Source organism: Trachurus japonicus, chromosome 8 (genome assembly GCF_045865225.1).
Source record: "Trachurus japonicus isolate A0001 chromosome 8, Traja_1.0".
Classification (NCBI taxonomy): Eukaryota; Metazoa; Chordata; class Actinopteri; order Carangiformes; family Carangidae; genus Trachurus; species Trachurus japonicus.
The window spans coordinates 26,027,456-26,044,932 of NC_140914.1; the positions used below are offsets into that span (position 1 = coordinate 26,027,456).

A 17,477-nucleotide genomic window follows, 5' to 3' on the forward strand; every position below is an offset into this window, starting at 1 on the left:
TCCATTGTATACTCTTCTCAAATTGCTTGCATGTAATTTATACCTAACTCATGCCTGTAATTGTGGGGGGAAAAAACCCTTCAAGTTTGATGTCACACTCTTGGTTTTTGTACACAGAGGTGAGATAACATGTTAGTGATCTGATTCGAGCTGTAACTTCTTTTGAAGTGTAAAGATGTGACAGTCTTTCTTGTCAACCATCTCATTAACTCCCAACAAAGGGAAAAGAAAACCTCACAATATCCATTTTTTTGCTCCAATCTAACCTAATATAATACAGATACAAAACTACATTGCGTTCAGGTCCAAATTCTACTATTCACCGTGCAATTATAGGGACATCATTATTATGAGAGTTGAAAAATTCTGTCTCACACTTTTGTGAACTTTCAAATAATTACTAATGGTAAGGTGTTGCTTATTCTTTTTACATACAACTGAAATCTGTCATTAAAAAAAGCATCTACATTTTCATGTGGTTTTCACAAACTGAACAGTGTCAACCAGTAGTTTTCTTTTCCATTATCAATCCATGCACTACCTCAAGAGCCCTGGTATGTTGAATGCTGGCTCACACAGACACCTGAATATCACAGGTATGAGAAGGTAACACATATACAATAGAAATAGATAAATAAAAATAAATCCTGGAATAATCTACAGGAATATAAATTGGCTTTATATATTGGAGCTGCGCCCTTGTAAAGAGTCAAAAGTGCCACAGACAGACCCGTGGGTTGTGTGTTTATTTATAACTCATTAAAAACCATAAGGACTCATCATAGAGGACACACTGGGACCTGTCTGTGTGTGTGTGTGAATTACAGTTAGGTGCCACATGTTGGAGAAATGTTTCACTCCCCCCTCGGTGTGTTGTCGTCACCGGTCAGCTCCTACCAGCAGCCTCCTGAGGTGGGATCTAAAACTGGAGGGCTCCACAGTTCAACTCTCTGTGCGGAGCGGAGAGGAGGACTCAGTCCGAGGCAGAGGCTCCTTCCGAAGATGTGAAGATAAACACCGCGTTACACAGCGCCGCGTTACTCCCTCAGCAGCTCGTCTCCACCTTTCGCCGGGGACAAGTCCCTGTTTTGTAGTAAATGCACTTTGCAGCAGCAGCAGTGCTACACTCACGGTTTTCTTTTCCCTCTTTTTTATTTTTTCGCATTTGTGCGCCAGCGCTATGGCAGTTCACTCCACATCCGGGCCACAATGCCTTGACTCCATTATTGTCTAAAACTGGCGGAGTGGTTGATAAACCTCGTTATTTTTCACATTTAACCACACATTTTTATAGCGTGCATTGAAGGCTGGGACCAAGAGGAGATGTCTAACCAAGGAGTCCGGCGGAATGGCCCGGTGAAGCTGCGACTAACAGGTAGCTAGCAACGCTTTTAAATCCCCAAGTATATCCCCCAACACACTAGCTAGGAGGGCTCGGTGTATTTGTTGGATGGGAACTGTTCCCATGGGCTATGGAGTTGGCTTGCCGCCGGTTCTTTTTCCTGTGATTTTTTCTTTTACTATTTCCAGAAGAGATATATTGTATTAAAAATGTGTGTGTGTTTTTAAAAACGGTGCTAGCTAATGGTGTAAAACTGGCCACAGAGACCGGTAGATAACGCTGAATTTAGATATTACTGTTCTTGGAAATAGACACAACCTTTGTGATTGTCGCCAGCAGCCAACCAACCAACCAACCAACCACCAGCCATAACACGGGTCCCGGAGTAACGTAGCTGTACGTTGCGCTGCCCTGGCATTGAGTTGGTTGTGGCTTCAATAAAACCGACACGGGGGGGGGGAGGTTATGTTTATTTATTTATTTATTTTCCACACGTCTTTTTGCCCTTTCGTATCAATGTAAATGCCCCCAGTGCCATGGTGCTTTTTCTGCTCACGCTGCTCACGCTGACAGACAGACAGGCTTCACGTAAAGTTGGCTAGCTGACGTTAGCCTAGCCCAGACAGGCTGCCAAGTTAGCGATAATCAAGCCTTTATCCCGGGACGAGCCTCGGCTGAGATGACAGGCAGCTCCACAGGTCACAAGAGGCTGCAACTGCCACTGAACAGTGAGCAGTGTCCCCTTCACCGGCTCCTGACAGACAGCTGCCCCCTTTGTCTGCCACTGGCCTCAAAACAGGTCACCATTAAGTTGTATTCATGCAGCATGAGTTCAGCCTCAGCTAATGAGCAACTCATACTTACACAGCCATGATCCGCTCCTTACTCAATCTGAGTAATTTGTTGTGAGGTAACACAGTTGTGCAGATCTGTTTGGACCCACTCTTCTCTCTTCCTCTCAGCTGTTTGGTTTGTGTCTTTTCAACATAAACAGCAAAAAAAAAAAAAAAAAGGTTTACATGAGTGCACACTGTTTTGACTGGGAGACAGGCCTGACAGCTGCCCTCTTTGATGTACGTGCAGGATCTGACCTGAATCAAATTCCAGGGCTGTCTGTTTCTATCAGGAAGAGCCAAATTAAATATTTAAGTTGGTGCACTCTCTGATAGGAATAAGTGGAGACAAGAGGGAGGGATCTCGGTGAGATGGATTTAATGAGCTGGGGATGCAAGGTGGCCAAGGACAGCAAGCCGTCAGCAAGGTTTTACACAGGTGTTGTATATCATCCAGGGTTCACTGTATTATGAGAAGGGCTTTGAACAAAGCTTAAGTATCCAGAACTCACAAAATGACATGTACCATAGGAATATGTACACACAATTGATATCATGCATGTTTAGGTTACTTTACTCCCCCTCAAAGTGCTTCAGAGCATTTTGCAATGTAATATTTGAAATGATGTGACAGTGTTAATTGGAAATCTTTAACGCAGACGTGCACCTGTTGCAGTCAAACAAGTTATTGCTCTGTCTCCTGCACAGAAGCACAGCATCAGATCCCTAGTTTTTTTTTGAAGCAGAGTAAAATTTCCGACCCGCCGGCCTTACTTTATTTGTCATCCACTGAAGTTCCTCGGGGACCGGTCACCACAAAATGTTATTGTCTGCGGCTTTCATCTTGGAAATCTAGACGGGTCTATTAAGTTGCGAATTAGTTTGTCACCGCAGTTTGAGATGGACCGCAGCGGTCTCCTGGTGGAATGCTAAGAATGTGAGTTCACTGTGAAAAATAGCGAGAGCAGGAACTCGCAGACCACCTCTCCTCCTGATGCTGAGTGACACTGTGCACCCCTCCAGACTAAATATAATCCCTGCTGGGGGAACAATAAAAAAATCCATCACTTTCATAAAAACTTCAACTTTTTCATAATTCAGCCTGCATATTTACACCAGTATCGTGTCATGTGGTGCCATGCCATCCACATGGTCAGCTCTGGCCTGTAGCTGAGCTCGGTGCGTCCACCTTTTGAAAAGTCGCGCAAAGCATGGCTCGCAGCCGGATAGGAAGCTGCCTGGTGGTAGAGCCCAAAGTGTTCACTTTTAACAGAGAGGCTTCACTACATTACTCTCATTACGTGTTTCTTTGTTTAGCGCTGCACAGCTGTGTATACGAGGTTGATTATATTGCTGCTCAGGGAGTAATGGGCCCAGAGAGTGTCATTGCGACATTGTAGCTGCATGTTGTCATCTGTAGCCGAGCTGAATTTTGACACATAGCTGCCGATGAATTTGTTTCCAGGCAGGTTGTGAATGATGAGTTACTACATTTAAACAGGCCTGTAGCTGTTTGTGCTGTAGGCGTCTCTCGTTGCTGACAACCCCCCTGTCCATTTGAACCAGATGTTGCAGATGTTTGCCAGCTATTAAACTGGAAAAATATGGCAAGCAAGCTGCTAAAACTAACACTTGGGGTGAGAATTGCCCCTTGACTACACGGGACAGGTTTCCATTATACTCTACAGCTGATCACTCCCCGAAATTATGTGACACACAAACACAGATAATGGCATTACATGCATGAGCCACCGGGTCATAAATTACATCATTAATCCGAGGCTCGTTGCTCGTTCCGATCATTCTTAACGTAGCTAGATCATGGCATCATTTGCACCACTTTTCCATGCAGCCGTAAATTTGACGACATGCAGCTGAACGCAAAGTCATGGCGTTCCCCTGTAACACAATTGAGACAGAAAAGAGATTGCGTCCCTCCAATTCGTCACAAACCGTAATCACATATCACAAGTCAGCGATTATCCGTCTTTACCCTTTGAATGCATTTTCCGGCCAGAGGGACGTGAAGAGGTAATAAATGATCTGCTGTTTGTCTCATATTCTTGTCCAATTCAGATTCTTTGACGTTTATTGCTGTTTTTGTCTTAGCTGCGAGTTTACATATGACTTGTTAGGCATATGGTTTGCTCATCTGAATTCTTTGGCCCCGTGCAGACTAGCGAAGAGAAGCTATCTCAGTGGGATTCCCTAGAATTCTCCATTCGCATTCCCACCTCTTCCTCTCTGAGTCACTCCTGTTCTTTCCGACTGTAAGCTTCTTCCCCCTCAGACCAAGTCCAAAGCATATTTCACTCCCACCCTTACTAACTGAGCTTCCTCCGAGTTTTAGATCCTCTGTTTGTCTGATGCTCTCTCTTGTAGGTGTTTTTTTTTTTTTGCGCCTTTCAGTTACTGCAAAAGATCGGGGTCTGACAGTGCTGCAGCCGGCTCTACAAATAGAGAAAGTTCTTTTTTTTTTATTTTCGATGAAATGGTTGGAAAAACTCCCCGCTCTTCTCCCTTGTACCACGACTGACAGTTGAATGGACACAGATGCTGCTTGAGAATCAAACAGACTTATTTTAAAGATGCAACAAAGGCCCTGGGGTTTCACACTGGCCCACTGTGCGGCTTTGAGTGAAAGGCTAAGGTCTGTCCTTTTTAGTGCAAGTCCTCGCTTTTTCTTTTTTTTTTTTCTCACTGCAGCTTGGGTCTGACTGTAGTCTACAGATGAGGGGTCTTTGGATGCTGGATAGCTGAAGAAGAAAGCCCCACAGCTGGGCACAGATGGGGCTGTGGAGGCACAGGACCTGATGATCAAGAGAGTTTTAATGTGGTCTGAGCTGGTACATTCATGTGGTCTCAGTCTGAGCCATTTTACAGAGTGGCTGTATGGAAGTGATTTGGGTTCATCTGGGTGTTCAGACAGGATACATTGTAAATACACAGTGATTAGCTGCATGTGGTGAACTGTTGAGTCTACTGGCCCATCACGGACATGCATTTTGAGCAAACATTTCCACATTTTGCTTTAACGAGATGTAAAAGAAAACAAAATAATAGCGGCTGGATCAGAAAAAAAAAAGTGTGGGAATCAAAAAGGGGGACCTAACAAGCAATTATTGCATATCATTTGTCGACGTTTTCTTTCCCCCTGCCGAGAGCCTCCCATAATTTTAAATTGTTCCATCAATTAATTGACTGGCTGGGGTTGGCTTTCCTGTTGGTTCAGCTGCTCTTCAATGAGGACAAAGCCTTCTGCGGTTGCTCTACCCTCAACCGCCGCCAGCAACGGCCCGGAGGAGACCAGATGTAGCAGGGGGAGAGAGAGTGGGCAGCTTTGTAGAGAGGAAGTGCTCCCCAGACCCAAACACTTGTCCAAACGTCACCCCTGACAGGTGGGGAGCAGAACAGTCCAGAATCCCCCTTTTGAGGTTCCCCTGTAACAATAAAGCGAAGAATTGCAGTCATATTACTCAGCAGGACATCAGGGCGTCTGGTGTGTTGGTTGTAACGCTGGGTGGCTCACAGCTCCATCCTGTCACTGTATTATAACAGTGTGCCATGGGTTAGATTAGTGGGCGGCGTGTGTGGTTTGGGGAGACTGTCTCTTCCTGCTGAGGAGAGCATCAACACTTGAGAATGACCGCTTTGTAACATTAACAACAGATAATATTTTCCTGGATCTGCACACCCTGTTTCATTTGGAGCCTGAAAGTTACCATCCATGTTCTCTGTTTACACTTGGACTGTCCTACATCACTGATTCCCAAGTTACCAGGGCTACTTGTAGCGCAGGAGGATTTCTGCAGTTGGCAGTACTGCTACGGGAAGATTTTTCCTCAAATAATATAATATTTTTTTAAAATGACTTTAAGATTTCCAAAAAAAAGAACAGTACGAGTACATATTAAGGCAATTACAGCACCTTAAAGGGATATTTCAACATTTTGGCAATCCCTATAGTTTTAGGAGTAGGTTCGTTACCTTTAATTGTCGGTGCAAGCTATTTTTAGAACAGTGGAGCAGAGCCACGAGCATGCTCAGAGCTACGCTACGGAGGTTCATGGGATTTCTTGGTTTCCCTGATCAAACTCATCAAATACACAATCCAACAACTCAAAAAATGCTCTCGTGGACAAGTTGTGATCTGCACATTCACCACGCTATGAGATAGAAACAGAACGTTACGAGACAGAGTTGTTTTCGAGGCGAATGCAGAGACTGCTTGCCAAAAAACTGCCCCCGACGAGAGACCGCACATCAGCGGTTTTGCATGAATTTACCTCGAAAACAACTCCGTCTCGTAATATTCCGTCATTTTCTCATAGCGTGGTGAATGTGCAGGTCATAACTTGTCCATGAGAGCGTTTTGGAGTTGTTGGATTGTGTATTTGATGAGTTTGATGAGGGAAACCAAGAAATCCTCTGAGCCTCTGTAGCATAGCTCTGAGCAGCTCACGGCTCTGCTCCACCGTTCTAAAAATATCTTGCACTGACAATTAAATGTAACGAACCTACTCCAAAGACTGTAGGGATTGCCAAAATGTTGAACTATCCCTTTAACATTAAGCCTTGCACTTGCCTTAAAAAATGTGCCTACATGGTGAAAATGTCTACTCTACCACTCCATTAGATTAATACTGTTAGATTACATCCAGTTTTTAAATCAGTTCATTTTAATGCATATTGATCATGATCTGGTGTTGGTTACAGGGTATTTGAACTCATCAAATGGGGCTGTGGGTGCATGTTTGATGGAAAAGTAGGCTGTAAAACCACCGTGGCCCAGTTCATGGTGACTGATTATCTGCTGTATATTTTGTATGATTTATGCTATCACCTCTATTAGGATTGGGATTCCAGCTGGGAGCCGTTGCATAGCCGTAGCACCAGAGCATCTGCAGCTCTCTATTCTCCAGCCTGTGTGGTATTGACACTCAGACACATGCAGATGTACTTCTCACAAGGTATATCATTTTGTGGTTTTCCATCACTCCCGGTAGAGAGAAGCATGATAGTCCTCTTTTTATTTCCATTTCTTTGATTTATGGAGTCAATATGCAGGAAGCCATGGTTAATTACAGTTCATAAAGAATTTAGATGAGTGCGGTGTACTCAGCCAGGGTGAGTCATATGATTTTTTTTTCTTTTCTTTTTTCAACATCATAGTTCTGGATTTACACACTGTCTCACATAGCAATCTTGCACTGATCGTGTGCCTTCCGTAGCCCCGTCAGAGGGAAAGTGCAGTGAGTGAGAATGTCTCTTTGGCCTTGGAGAAGTGCTAATCCTCCTGGGTGGTTTGGGAAAGACCTTCTTCAAAGGCCTGCTCTGTTAACCTGGCCGTGGTGGTTAATGGGTCAGAATTGGATTAGTGGTGAGTGTGAGGGAGGGGAGCTCCAGTGAGGACTAAACTCATTCTTGTCCGCAGGCTTTTCTCCTATCAGTCTTGCCCTGGCTGTTCTCCATGCTGTCTCGTCCACTGCCCCCCCTGCCCTCTCCATTTCTTGCCTATTTCCCAAACTAGTTCTCCCTTTGAAGTTAGAAACTTCACTTGGGGGTGTTTTTGTTATCGGGGGCGGCTGCATGCATATCCAATGTCGGTCCAGAACCCCATTTGACTTTAGATGCCCTCAGTTTGCTGCAGCCTGCACTAAAGAGGAGTAGCCACTTCTTATGTCCTGATTTACTTTTTTGTTTTTAAAGGGATAGTTCAACATTTTGGCAAATTCGCTGATTGCTATCATCCCTATAGTCATAGCAGTAGGTTCATTATCTTTAATTATTGGTGCATGTTGTTTTGAAATCCACGGGTTGTTGGCTTGTGTATTTGATGAGTCTGATGAGGGACAGGGGACCTGTACCGTTCACCTCCATTGTGTTCGCTGAGCAGCTCGTCTCTGCCCCGCGGATCTCAAAACAACGTGCACCAATAATTAAAGGTAATGAACTGTAAGGATAATAATGGCAATCGGTGAATTTGCCAAAATGTTGAACTATCCCTTTAATGTTAGTCTATTTGTATTGTTGTTGCTCTCCTGATGTTTGTATAATTTGAAAATGACGTAGCAGAGATTAACCTCTGTTGCAGGTTTTACAAGGTTGGCTGTTCGTTGGCCATTCTGAACCAAGCTTGTTGCCGCAGCTTCAGCCACATACGAGTAGTGGAGAAAGTCCTCGTGTTTCAGACAGCTCCTCGATCGCATCCCCTTTGTGATGTGTTTATTGTGGAAATTCATAGTGAAATGGTGATGAATTCATCGGTACATCTGTGAGCCTCACCACATCAGATTTCTTACTTTTCTCACACCATCTGTGGCTTTTCTGCTGTCAAGAGAGACAAGTGTGGTGGTCCACTGTCACACCTGTGCCTAGCTCACAATGGCGTGCCAGTTACTCCAGAGGCCTTCCCTCTAATCATTACACTGGTCAATGTTCAACTCCTGTGTGGAGGGTGTAGGCCTTGTGGTTGTGATTCAAGCGGTGCCATTAAGCCTTTTTCCCTCTCCTACATTTGTTTGCAGGGATGTCTGTGATTATTATCATCTCTCAGCAGTCTGCCCAGGTGAGATCACTCAGCAAGTCTGCACAAAGTCTCATTAGCTCTTACAAATATCCACTCATGCAAAGGCGCCTTTCACTTTCCCTAGAAAGGCCAGTCGAGGCAGGGTGGCCAGAGCGTTCCTGCCCAGCTTTCTGATGAAGGAGAGTAACCTGAGATTAATTCTTCAACGTGCCGACTCCGCTTTAAACCTGGATGGACACGGGTTGATACGATTAACTCTGACTAACCTCAAGCAGATGGGGGTCTCTCAAATCTCCAGTGTTACTGGCTAGAGGGTGTATGGGGGGGTTTGGCGCAAAAGCCGCAAGACGCCAACAGCTGACTGGAGGCGTCTGTCCGTGCCTCGGCCTGACGTTTGAGCCCCTTCAGTCCTCTGAGGAGACAGGATCAGAAGAGAGATGTTTATATTCACACCGGATCACATTTCAAATGGCATCTCTGCTGAAGTTGTACAAATACACCACAGAATTCCTGTGAAGTAAAAAAAAAAAAAAAAAAAGTCTAACTGCGTATGCATAGAGGAGCAAACGTGTTGTTTAAACTGAGGTTTTACATTTGCTTTCATTTAAGAGGAATCTTAAATATGTTGGCCCATTTGTTCTCGCTATTCTTTGTCTGTGTGTGGTGACTGTTGAGAGTGGCATTGATGTGTAACTGCCTGATAAGAGTTGTGGTTTGTTTCTCAGGAAATCATTATGAAACTAAGCTTTAAAACCAAGACTGGGAGTGCCAAATGCCTGATGATGATTCAGCTCTCGGGGCAGATGTTACAGAAACTGTAGTCACTCATGTTGGGAATGTTCAGAGATGTAGCCTAATATTTACTCCCTCAAAACCATATTATTACAGCCAAAGCACTTGATGTACAAGATCCACATCCAGAGCTTCAGGCTGAAAGAGTCTTCTGAAGGTGTTGATGACTCTTAGTAGTAATTCTTTCTTTCTCCCTGTTTCTTTTGTTTCCTGTGAATGAATGAAATCTTTATTTGGAGAGATGAATAAACTAAACTCAGCCTTGTGATAGCCGCATGTAACATTCTCCATGCGTCAACATAGTTTGGGTTTCCCAATTTGAAACTCATAGCTCATCCGCAGGGACCCGTTTTATATTTGACGTTTTCGAACACGGCTTCATTTGACAAACCAGACTGAGAGAGAGATGACTTCATAGACGCGTGCCTAAATTTGGCTCGACATGACAACACATGTCCTGTAGACACGTGTCATCTAATTTAAACGCGACCTGCAGCACATAGTAAAAGTTGTTTATGGCGTGCACCTGCACACGGCGGCGTCTGGATCGAGGCTTTTGATCACGAGACCACCAGTGTATCTCGGGGTTGGGTTGGGGAGACATCATGGCTTGGAATGATGAACATATTACGTTGTAAAGAAATGAGGGGAGGGCTTTAGGAGGTGGCTACGCAGTGCTTTCATCTGTGATTACGACATGATTACTGTCCTGATTGTTAAAAGTGGCTGAGGGGCGTCCGTCCAACACATTCATTGGCAAAGTAGATCGTAGTGAAGGAAAAATATGGCTGGGTGGTAATGATGTAATCCTGCTCCCAGATGAAGCAGAGAAATCATTCTTAGAAACTAAACCTCCGAGTCTCCAGGGTTTGGGGGGGTGGGGGGCTAAATGGAGAAGCAAAACAGCATTTCTGGCAATTAACACAGCAGTGTGGTGGTCCTCAACTTCTGTTAAACAGGTTGGTACCATCCACTCTCTCCACTGCAGCTCGGTTCAGGCCTCTCCTCTACTCTCCTCCATTACATCAGAGGGGAGCAAAGGAGCCAAGAAGCACGGAGAGCCGTGCAGCCACTCACAACAGCTCGGGCCCCGGCCAACAGCAGTGCAAGCTTGCAGAAGCGTGAGCTCTGCTCTGCTCTGCTCTGCTCACTGTTTTGACTTCTCACTTAGCGGCAGCGGTGATGGTACTGTGGAAGACTTTACTCGCCTGGATGACTCTCTGTTAGGCACATTGTATCACACGGAGTGGAAAGAGAGAGTGATGTACTATGCAGGGGTAACAAGAATGCCACTAAAAATTGCCATTGTGGCATGGTTTCCCACTATTTGGAGCTCAAAATAGTCGGGGTGGACTCCTCTATTATGCAATTACAGTGGACTGTATCACGGAGGGAAAAGGTGACGTGAGATGGATGAAATGTTCTTACACTAAGAATGTTGCCAGCCTCTTTCCTTTCACGTGTGGTTGTGTGTGGTGAATTTCTCCATGTAGTCAAACAGGTTTTTACTAAAGAAGATAAGACCTTGACTTAAGCTTCTGCATGTGTCCATCTCTCTTCTTTGCCTTTTGTCCTGGTTTAGGGACTGGTTTAGTTGGAACACAATCTTGGCTCAGCATCAGTGTTGACAACACAGGTTGTCAGTTTACTGCGATGGTGACATTGCTCTTGTTTCATTTGGTTTCCCTTTGGCTACAAAGGTTATTACTACTATTAATTACTTAAGTTGGCATTCTGACTTTTTTTTGTTGTTTGTTCTCGAACTAATGCATTAATTTTCATTGTCCAAAAATTGCTATTAGATAATATATTGTTGATCAAAGTAGTTTCATATTAAATACTCAATTGAGTGAGTAATTGCAGCAGGTTTGTTTGCCTCTTCAGTTATATTCTTTGTATATAATTTACTTATTATTGTAACATTCTCCACATCAACATGTGTTCTTTTATAAATCAACATTAAATCAGCCAAAATGACAAATTAGTTGCCAGTTAATTATCTGTCAATTGACTGATCCTGCAGCTCTAAACTTTTGTTGGTGCTGTATCACACTCACCTCATGACTTATATTCATTGACTGCTGCTGCCAGGAGAAGTCACTGCACAGTCTAGTTTCTTGTTAGGTAACAGCTGCCTGCGTCACGCATCACAGCACCTAAAATAAGTCCAAAACAAAACTTCACTTCCCGGCCCTTTCTTTGTCTTGGCTCTCTGCCCTAACATTAACAATGTCTACTAATCACTTGGCCTGAATGCTGCATCATTTTTTTGAACTGAAGCGCATCATTTAGATATAATACCACCTGGCAGAACAGGTCTCCGCTTCCTCCGAATGTCTCGACGTGTTCCACGAGATCACTCATCACTTTTCCAGCAGGAGCTGAGCGTGATGCATAATGATATATGGCTTCTCTTAGTCACGGCCTTTTATCCTTTTTTATGAAGGGAAGCTATGGAGGATATATTATGGCTTGTGTCTTTTCTTTCTTCTTAATTCCTCCATTTTTTTTCAACGTGTCTGGTCTCAGTGATTTGGTGCAACAGATGTCCCTAGACGTCCTTTTCCTCAAGTGTGTAACAGGAGTCCTGGGAATCTAAATGTTCTGTGTTTGCTTTGTGGCGTTTAATGCATGTCACAGGAACTATGAGTTTCTTAATACATTTCACTGCTGGTTTCCTCTCCACTCCTCAGTTGTTGACAGGATTGTTCTTTCCCCTCCTCACCCAGAGCACGTGTGAAATGGAGATGGAGCATGTCTTTGAATGCCTCTGTATTTTTTACTTTTTTTAAACTTCGGAGGAGGGGATCGACCTTTTTCCCCTCTTTTTTTTTTGGTGAAGTGTTCCTTTCTGTTTTCCTCTCGGTATAAATTGATGCACAGGGAGATTTTGTTACTCTTTTTCCTTTCTAATTTTCTAAATCTTGGAAATTTCAGGTCTGTTTAGAGGCATTAGAAGATTTTCCTGGCACTTAGTAGTTCCATGATCACTCTGCTACCAATGACTCTAATATCTGTAATATGTGACCAGAAGAAGTCTTATCAGATTTACATATTACATAAGTGGATTTGCTATGATTTAAAAATCTGCCAAAGCTAAGATATTTCCCAGTGCCTACAAGTCACTTTGCCTTAACCACATTTCCACAGTTAGCCTGCACCCCATGAGGAGTTGGACCGAGTTCCTGAAATCCTACTCTGCTCCCTCACTCTATTCTGCCTGACTCCAGTTAAGAGCTAAACTTAAGTGGTGTAGCCAGGTCTTTAAAAAGTAACCCACTTTTGTCATGAGCGATGGCAGCGTGGAAAGCCCTCGGTGAACGGCTTGCTGTGGTCGACTCTGTGGCACTGGGCTGCCCAGTAAAGCAGGTTTATTTTAAAGCTTGTATGTCTGCTATCAGTGTCTCAGGGACAATGAGGTTATTGCTGCTGCCGCGCTTGCTTACATTACATCTCGCATGTATCAGAATAAGGAAGTCAATATTGAGTCGGTTCAAGCTTTTGCCTGATTAACCATTTATTGCCACATTAGTGAGGATGAGGCGGTCGTTCTGTCATTATGAGAGACCTCCGGGAGACCAGAAACCTTATGAGGAGCTCATGAACTTAAACCTGTGTTTTCACAAGAGGAACCAGGGACTAAGCTGGTTTTGGATATAAAACAGTCAAAAGTGTTTTTATTATACAAACAAAAATAGACTGTGTTGTCTGCTTCTGGGCTTGTTTTGAGTTAAGAAAGATGGCTACAGGGCAAAGGAGAGCATCACCATTGGTTGACGGAGTAATTGAGGGAGAAGGAGCTTGGCGTGACAAAGTGCACAAAAGTAATTAAACTTTTTCTTTTTTTTCACTAAAAGTAGAGTTGTTTCCGAGGTAAATTCATGCAAAACCTCTGATGCGCGTTCCTGTCGAGGGCAGTTTTTCGGCAAGCAGTCTCTGTATTTGCCTCAAAAACCACTCCTCATAAAGTTCCGTTATTATCTCTAAGCGTGGTGAATGTGCAGGTCACAACTTGTCCACCAGAGCGTTTTGGAGTTGTTGGATTGTGTATTTTATGAATTTGATGAGGGGAAACCAAGAAATCCCATTAGCCTCCGTAGCGTAGCTCTGAGCAGCTCGCGCGTCTGCTCTGCCGTTCTAAAAATGGCTTGCACCGACAAATAAATGTAACAAACCTACTCCTAAAACTTTAGCATTATGGCAATGGGCCAATTTGCCAAAATGTTGAACTATCACTTTAACAATAAAGGACACATGCAAAAAAAAGACAGCGGTACGCCACAATAAATACAACATGACAACTCTGTCCGTGCTGCCACTGGACTTCCAGTTGGTCCTGGTTTTTCTGATGTTGTGGAAATTTAAACAGGAATTTGAAAAGGAACATTTAGTCCCCGAGTTTAGTTTGTCAGGCTCAATAGTTCCTGGAAGTTCTTCGGTCAAACGGCACCACTGGTCAGTCTCGAAGTGGGTTCGGCTGAAAACGAACTTGGACGTGTTCCCAATGAACTGCGCCTTATTTCCTTCCTGTGTTAGACTGAATGGCTCCATGTCTGTGAGGTTGCCATGTGTAGAATCTCCAGCACCATGCTCAACATCAGCCTCCATCCGCCACAGAGGCCAGCGTTCAAGACCACAACATTACCCAACATACTGCCTGTCACTGGGAGGAGAGAGATTGATTAGGAGATTGCTCAGGGATTAGCAAGAGAACAGGTTCACCAGCGCAACCATCAGCACATGTCAGTCATAACTCAGTCTTCTTCATCTCCGCTTTTGTCCCTCCCTTTAAGGTTTCGAGTCCCTGCCGAGGTTAGGGAGGAGTGGAGAGGGGAAAAGGAAGCCTTTTGTTTGTAGAAGAACAATGCTGTGCATGAGAGTACACGGTCCTGGGCCTGGAGTCAAAACAGGGCACACAGACAAACAGGCAGACAGGCAGAGGAAGGGTTGGGGGCAGGGAGAGTAGTGGGAGGAGGAGGAGGAGGAGGAGGAGGAGGTGGGGGAGTACTGTTCCCTGAAGATGTGTCAGACTGTCTGGCGGGGTTGGGTCAGTGCACTGGACTGGAGGAACCAGGTGGACAGGAAGGGAGGTTCAAATCGGGGTCAACCTGAGCTAGTAGGCCTGAAGAGATTTGTTTAGGTTCTCACGGAGTTATGATTCCATGCAAGCCAGAGACAGAGAGAGAGAGCGGGCTGATATTTCTGAAATGCCTCCTCTCCTCTCCCTCTCTTCGTCTTATTAGTCTGTAGTTTCCACAGAGTTTTGACGGGCGGGACAGGGGATGGGAATGGTGCAACATGACCAGGCGGTCGTCTCTGTTCCCACACCCCCATTTCCTCCACTTCGTAGCCTCCAGTGTGACGGTTAACCGCAGAGCAACAGACTTGAGGCAGCGTGAACCGTCTTTTCCCCCTCTCTCTTTTCTTTTCCCATGCTTCTTCTTTGTGTTAGTGTGTGTGTGACTTCTTAAAATACATCGGATGACAAAGTGGATTCCCAGCTCCATCTTGTCTCTTGACCGGCGATTGCTGCCATGGTGACATCCCCCTCCCCCTCCCCTAGACGTCACGTGACCTACCCCTCCCCAGGTGTTTGGCTTGAGTCTGGTGAAGTTCATTGATTCGCCTGCACAGTGGGGCTCTTTGTGTCGCAGCCTGGGAGAAACCGGGCCCATCCTCGAGCCACAGGTGGAACTTTAACTTCGCCCCAAGGTCTCTCCGCTCTCTCTCTCTCTGCGCGGAGCTGCCGTCGCCACTCAGAGGAATTAGTTTTTATGAAGGGACAGGCTGGCAAAAGCAGCGAGCTAAGCAAATCTGAGCTCATAATCAGTTGTATGTGGTGTTTGCTTAGCTTCCTCTCCGCTGTCCTCGGGGAGCCCGGCCTGGTCGGCCTCCAGAGTGGAAAACCATTATGTGACTAATAAGCTGCAGTCAGCCGAGCAGACATGACACCCATGCTGCTTATGTGAGCCACCAGGTTATATTTCCAGGTAGTTGAGGCAGATGCTGCATTTTTTTTTATTTTTTAAACCATGAGATTCATGCAAAACCTCTGATGCACGTTCCTGTCGAGGGCAGTTTTTCAGCAAGCAGTCTCTGCATTTGCCTCAAAAACAACTCCTCATAATGTTCCGTTATTATCTCATAGCGTGGTGAATGTGCAGGCCACAACTTGTCCATGAGAGCGTTTTGGAGTTGTTGGATTGTGCATTTGATGAGTTTGATGAGGGGAAACCAAGAAATCCCATTAGCCTCCGTAGCGTAGCTCTGAGCAGCTCGCGGCTCTGCTCCACCGTTCTAAAAACAGCTTGCACCGACAAATAAATGTAAACCATGCTTTGATGCGTTTGAACCTTTCTGTGCGTCTCCCTGCAGTCACACCCTCAAATCCCTTACACTTCTATGTTGGTGTGTTTTAAAATAACAATTCTCTGTAAAAGTGTGGTGGTGGGCTTTCAGCCTAAAAGGTTTTGCTCATTTATCAGATGGAGGGAATTGTATATGATCCCTGTTCCCGCTGAAAAGCGTGGTGCGGATGAGCCGGTGATGGAAAGGTGGCGGACCTCGGTGAGGCTATAGCCGCAGAATGGAGCCGTCGAACTTATTACTCAACGGTGACACACTCGGGCGCCTGTGTGTGACTGATGTTGCGCTGTATGGACGGAGCTACAAAACCAGCTGGCGGTGAAAAACTGCGCGCTGACTTGTCTGTTCTGCTGTAAGTGATTTGCTGCGGTGGAAAAAAAAAAAGGCCTCTGACACGGCTTTTTCTTTGATTGTCATTTTAAATGTCTGGACCCATCTCTTGCTGTGAATCTCTCAGTGGTGCTCTTCCTGTCTGTCTCTCTCTGCGGGGGTGTCTTTAACCCCCCACCACCACCACCACCCCTCCCCTCCCTCAGCCCCATCAGTCAGCGCTGCAGTCCCTGGCTGTGTGAGGCGCTGCGACCGGAATGAGAAACACAGGCGACAACAGAGAAACCCTTCTCTCAGCTTTGCCTCGATACTTGCCGTCGCTATGACAACAGAGGATTTTAGATGGGGGGCCGAGATGCACGGGGTTATGCGATGCTTTTCCGGAGAGTGGCTGTCTTGTGTGTTTCTGTGACGGAAAAGTTAGAAGACGACGTTGAGGAGTGAGAGTAATGAGATGCTTTAGACCTGTACCTGATGAAGACTCGACTGTTTGAACTCTCATCCTTGTGTGATGCAACTGTGATTCATTGATTCTTTTCCTAAATTGCATGAAATATAATAGCCAGATGCCTTTCTTTCTTCATTTCTGGTCATTTGTTGCTGTAGAAATTCAAATCTCTTTGCTTTCTGGACTCATTTGTCAGATGAAACGACGAATTTGAAGCCAACATCAAAAGACTGGTGAATTATGAAGAAGATTTTTCAATATTGCCTGTCATTTTATAGATAAAATCATTCATGAGTTAATCACAAAATGAAGTAGCAGAGCAGACTAGTTTTAATCACAGCGCTGTACTAGATAAGACTGTTATTATTAAGATATTGAGGGAATGTGAGAAGTTCCTTTTCCAAACACCTCAGCTGTCCCGGCCAACACCCACATAAAATGTTCAGTGTTTTATATTTCCCACCAAGGACAGGAACATAACTGCCAAAACTCCATAAGATTAGATGATATAGCAGTTCGTTTTTCAGTTTATGATGTGTATTGTCCCATTCTCCACATTTTTCTTTCATGAAATATTGTGCTATAACATGTTGTTGCTCCCTTGTAATGTTTTCCCTGAAGTACAGCCACGCCAGAAAATGATGTTTGCAGGCTCGGAGAGAGTTGTTACTTTGGTGACAAATATCAACCCCCCCCTTCAGCATATCCTCAAAAATTATGAAGTTAATTTTCATTCGTTCCTTTTATGGAGGCTGAATGTTAAGCTTGTCCTGTCTCACCCCGCACCTGCTACGTTATTTGGTTTTGCTAAATATCACCACTCCCTTGAAAACCCAA

The 17,477-nt window shown here is 44.7% G+C and overlaps 1 protein-coding gene across 1 annotated transcript in view; it reads left to right on the forward strand.

Annotated features, from left to right (window-relative positions):
• Positions 1 to 937: 937 nt before the first annotated feature.
• smurf2 (SMAD specific E3 ubiquitin protein ligase 2) overlaps positions 938 to 17,477 on the forward strand; it is a 50,059-nt gene continuing 33,519 nt past the window's right edge. Inside the window, exon 1 of the mRNA XM_085785026.1 lies at positions 938 to 1,375. Within this exon, the coding sequence (XP_085641152.1) occupies positions 1,324 to 1,375 (52 nt within the window). The 5' untranslated portion in view covers positions 938 to 1,323. The remainder of the gene's footprint in view (positions 1,376 to 17,477) is intronic.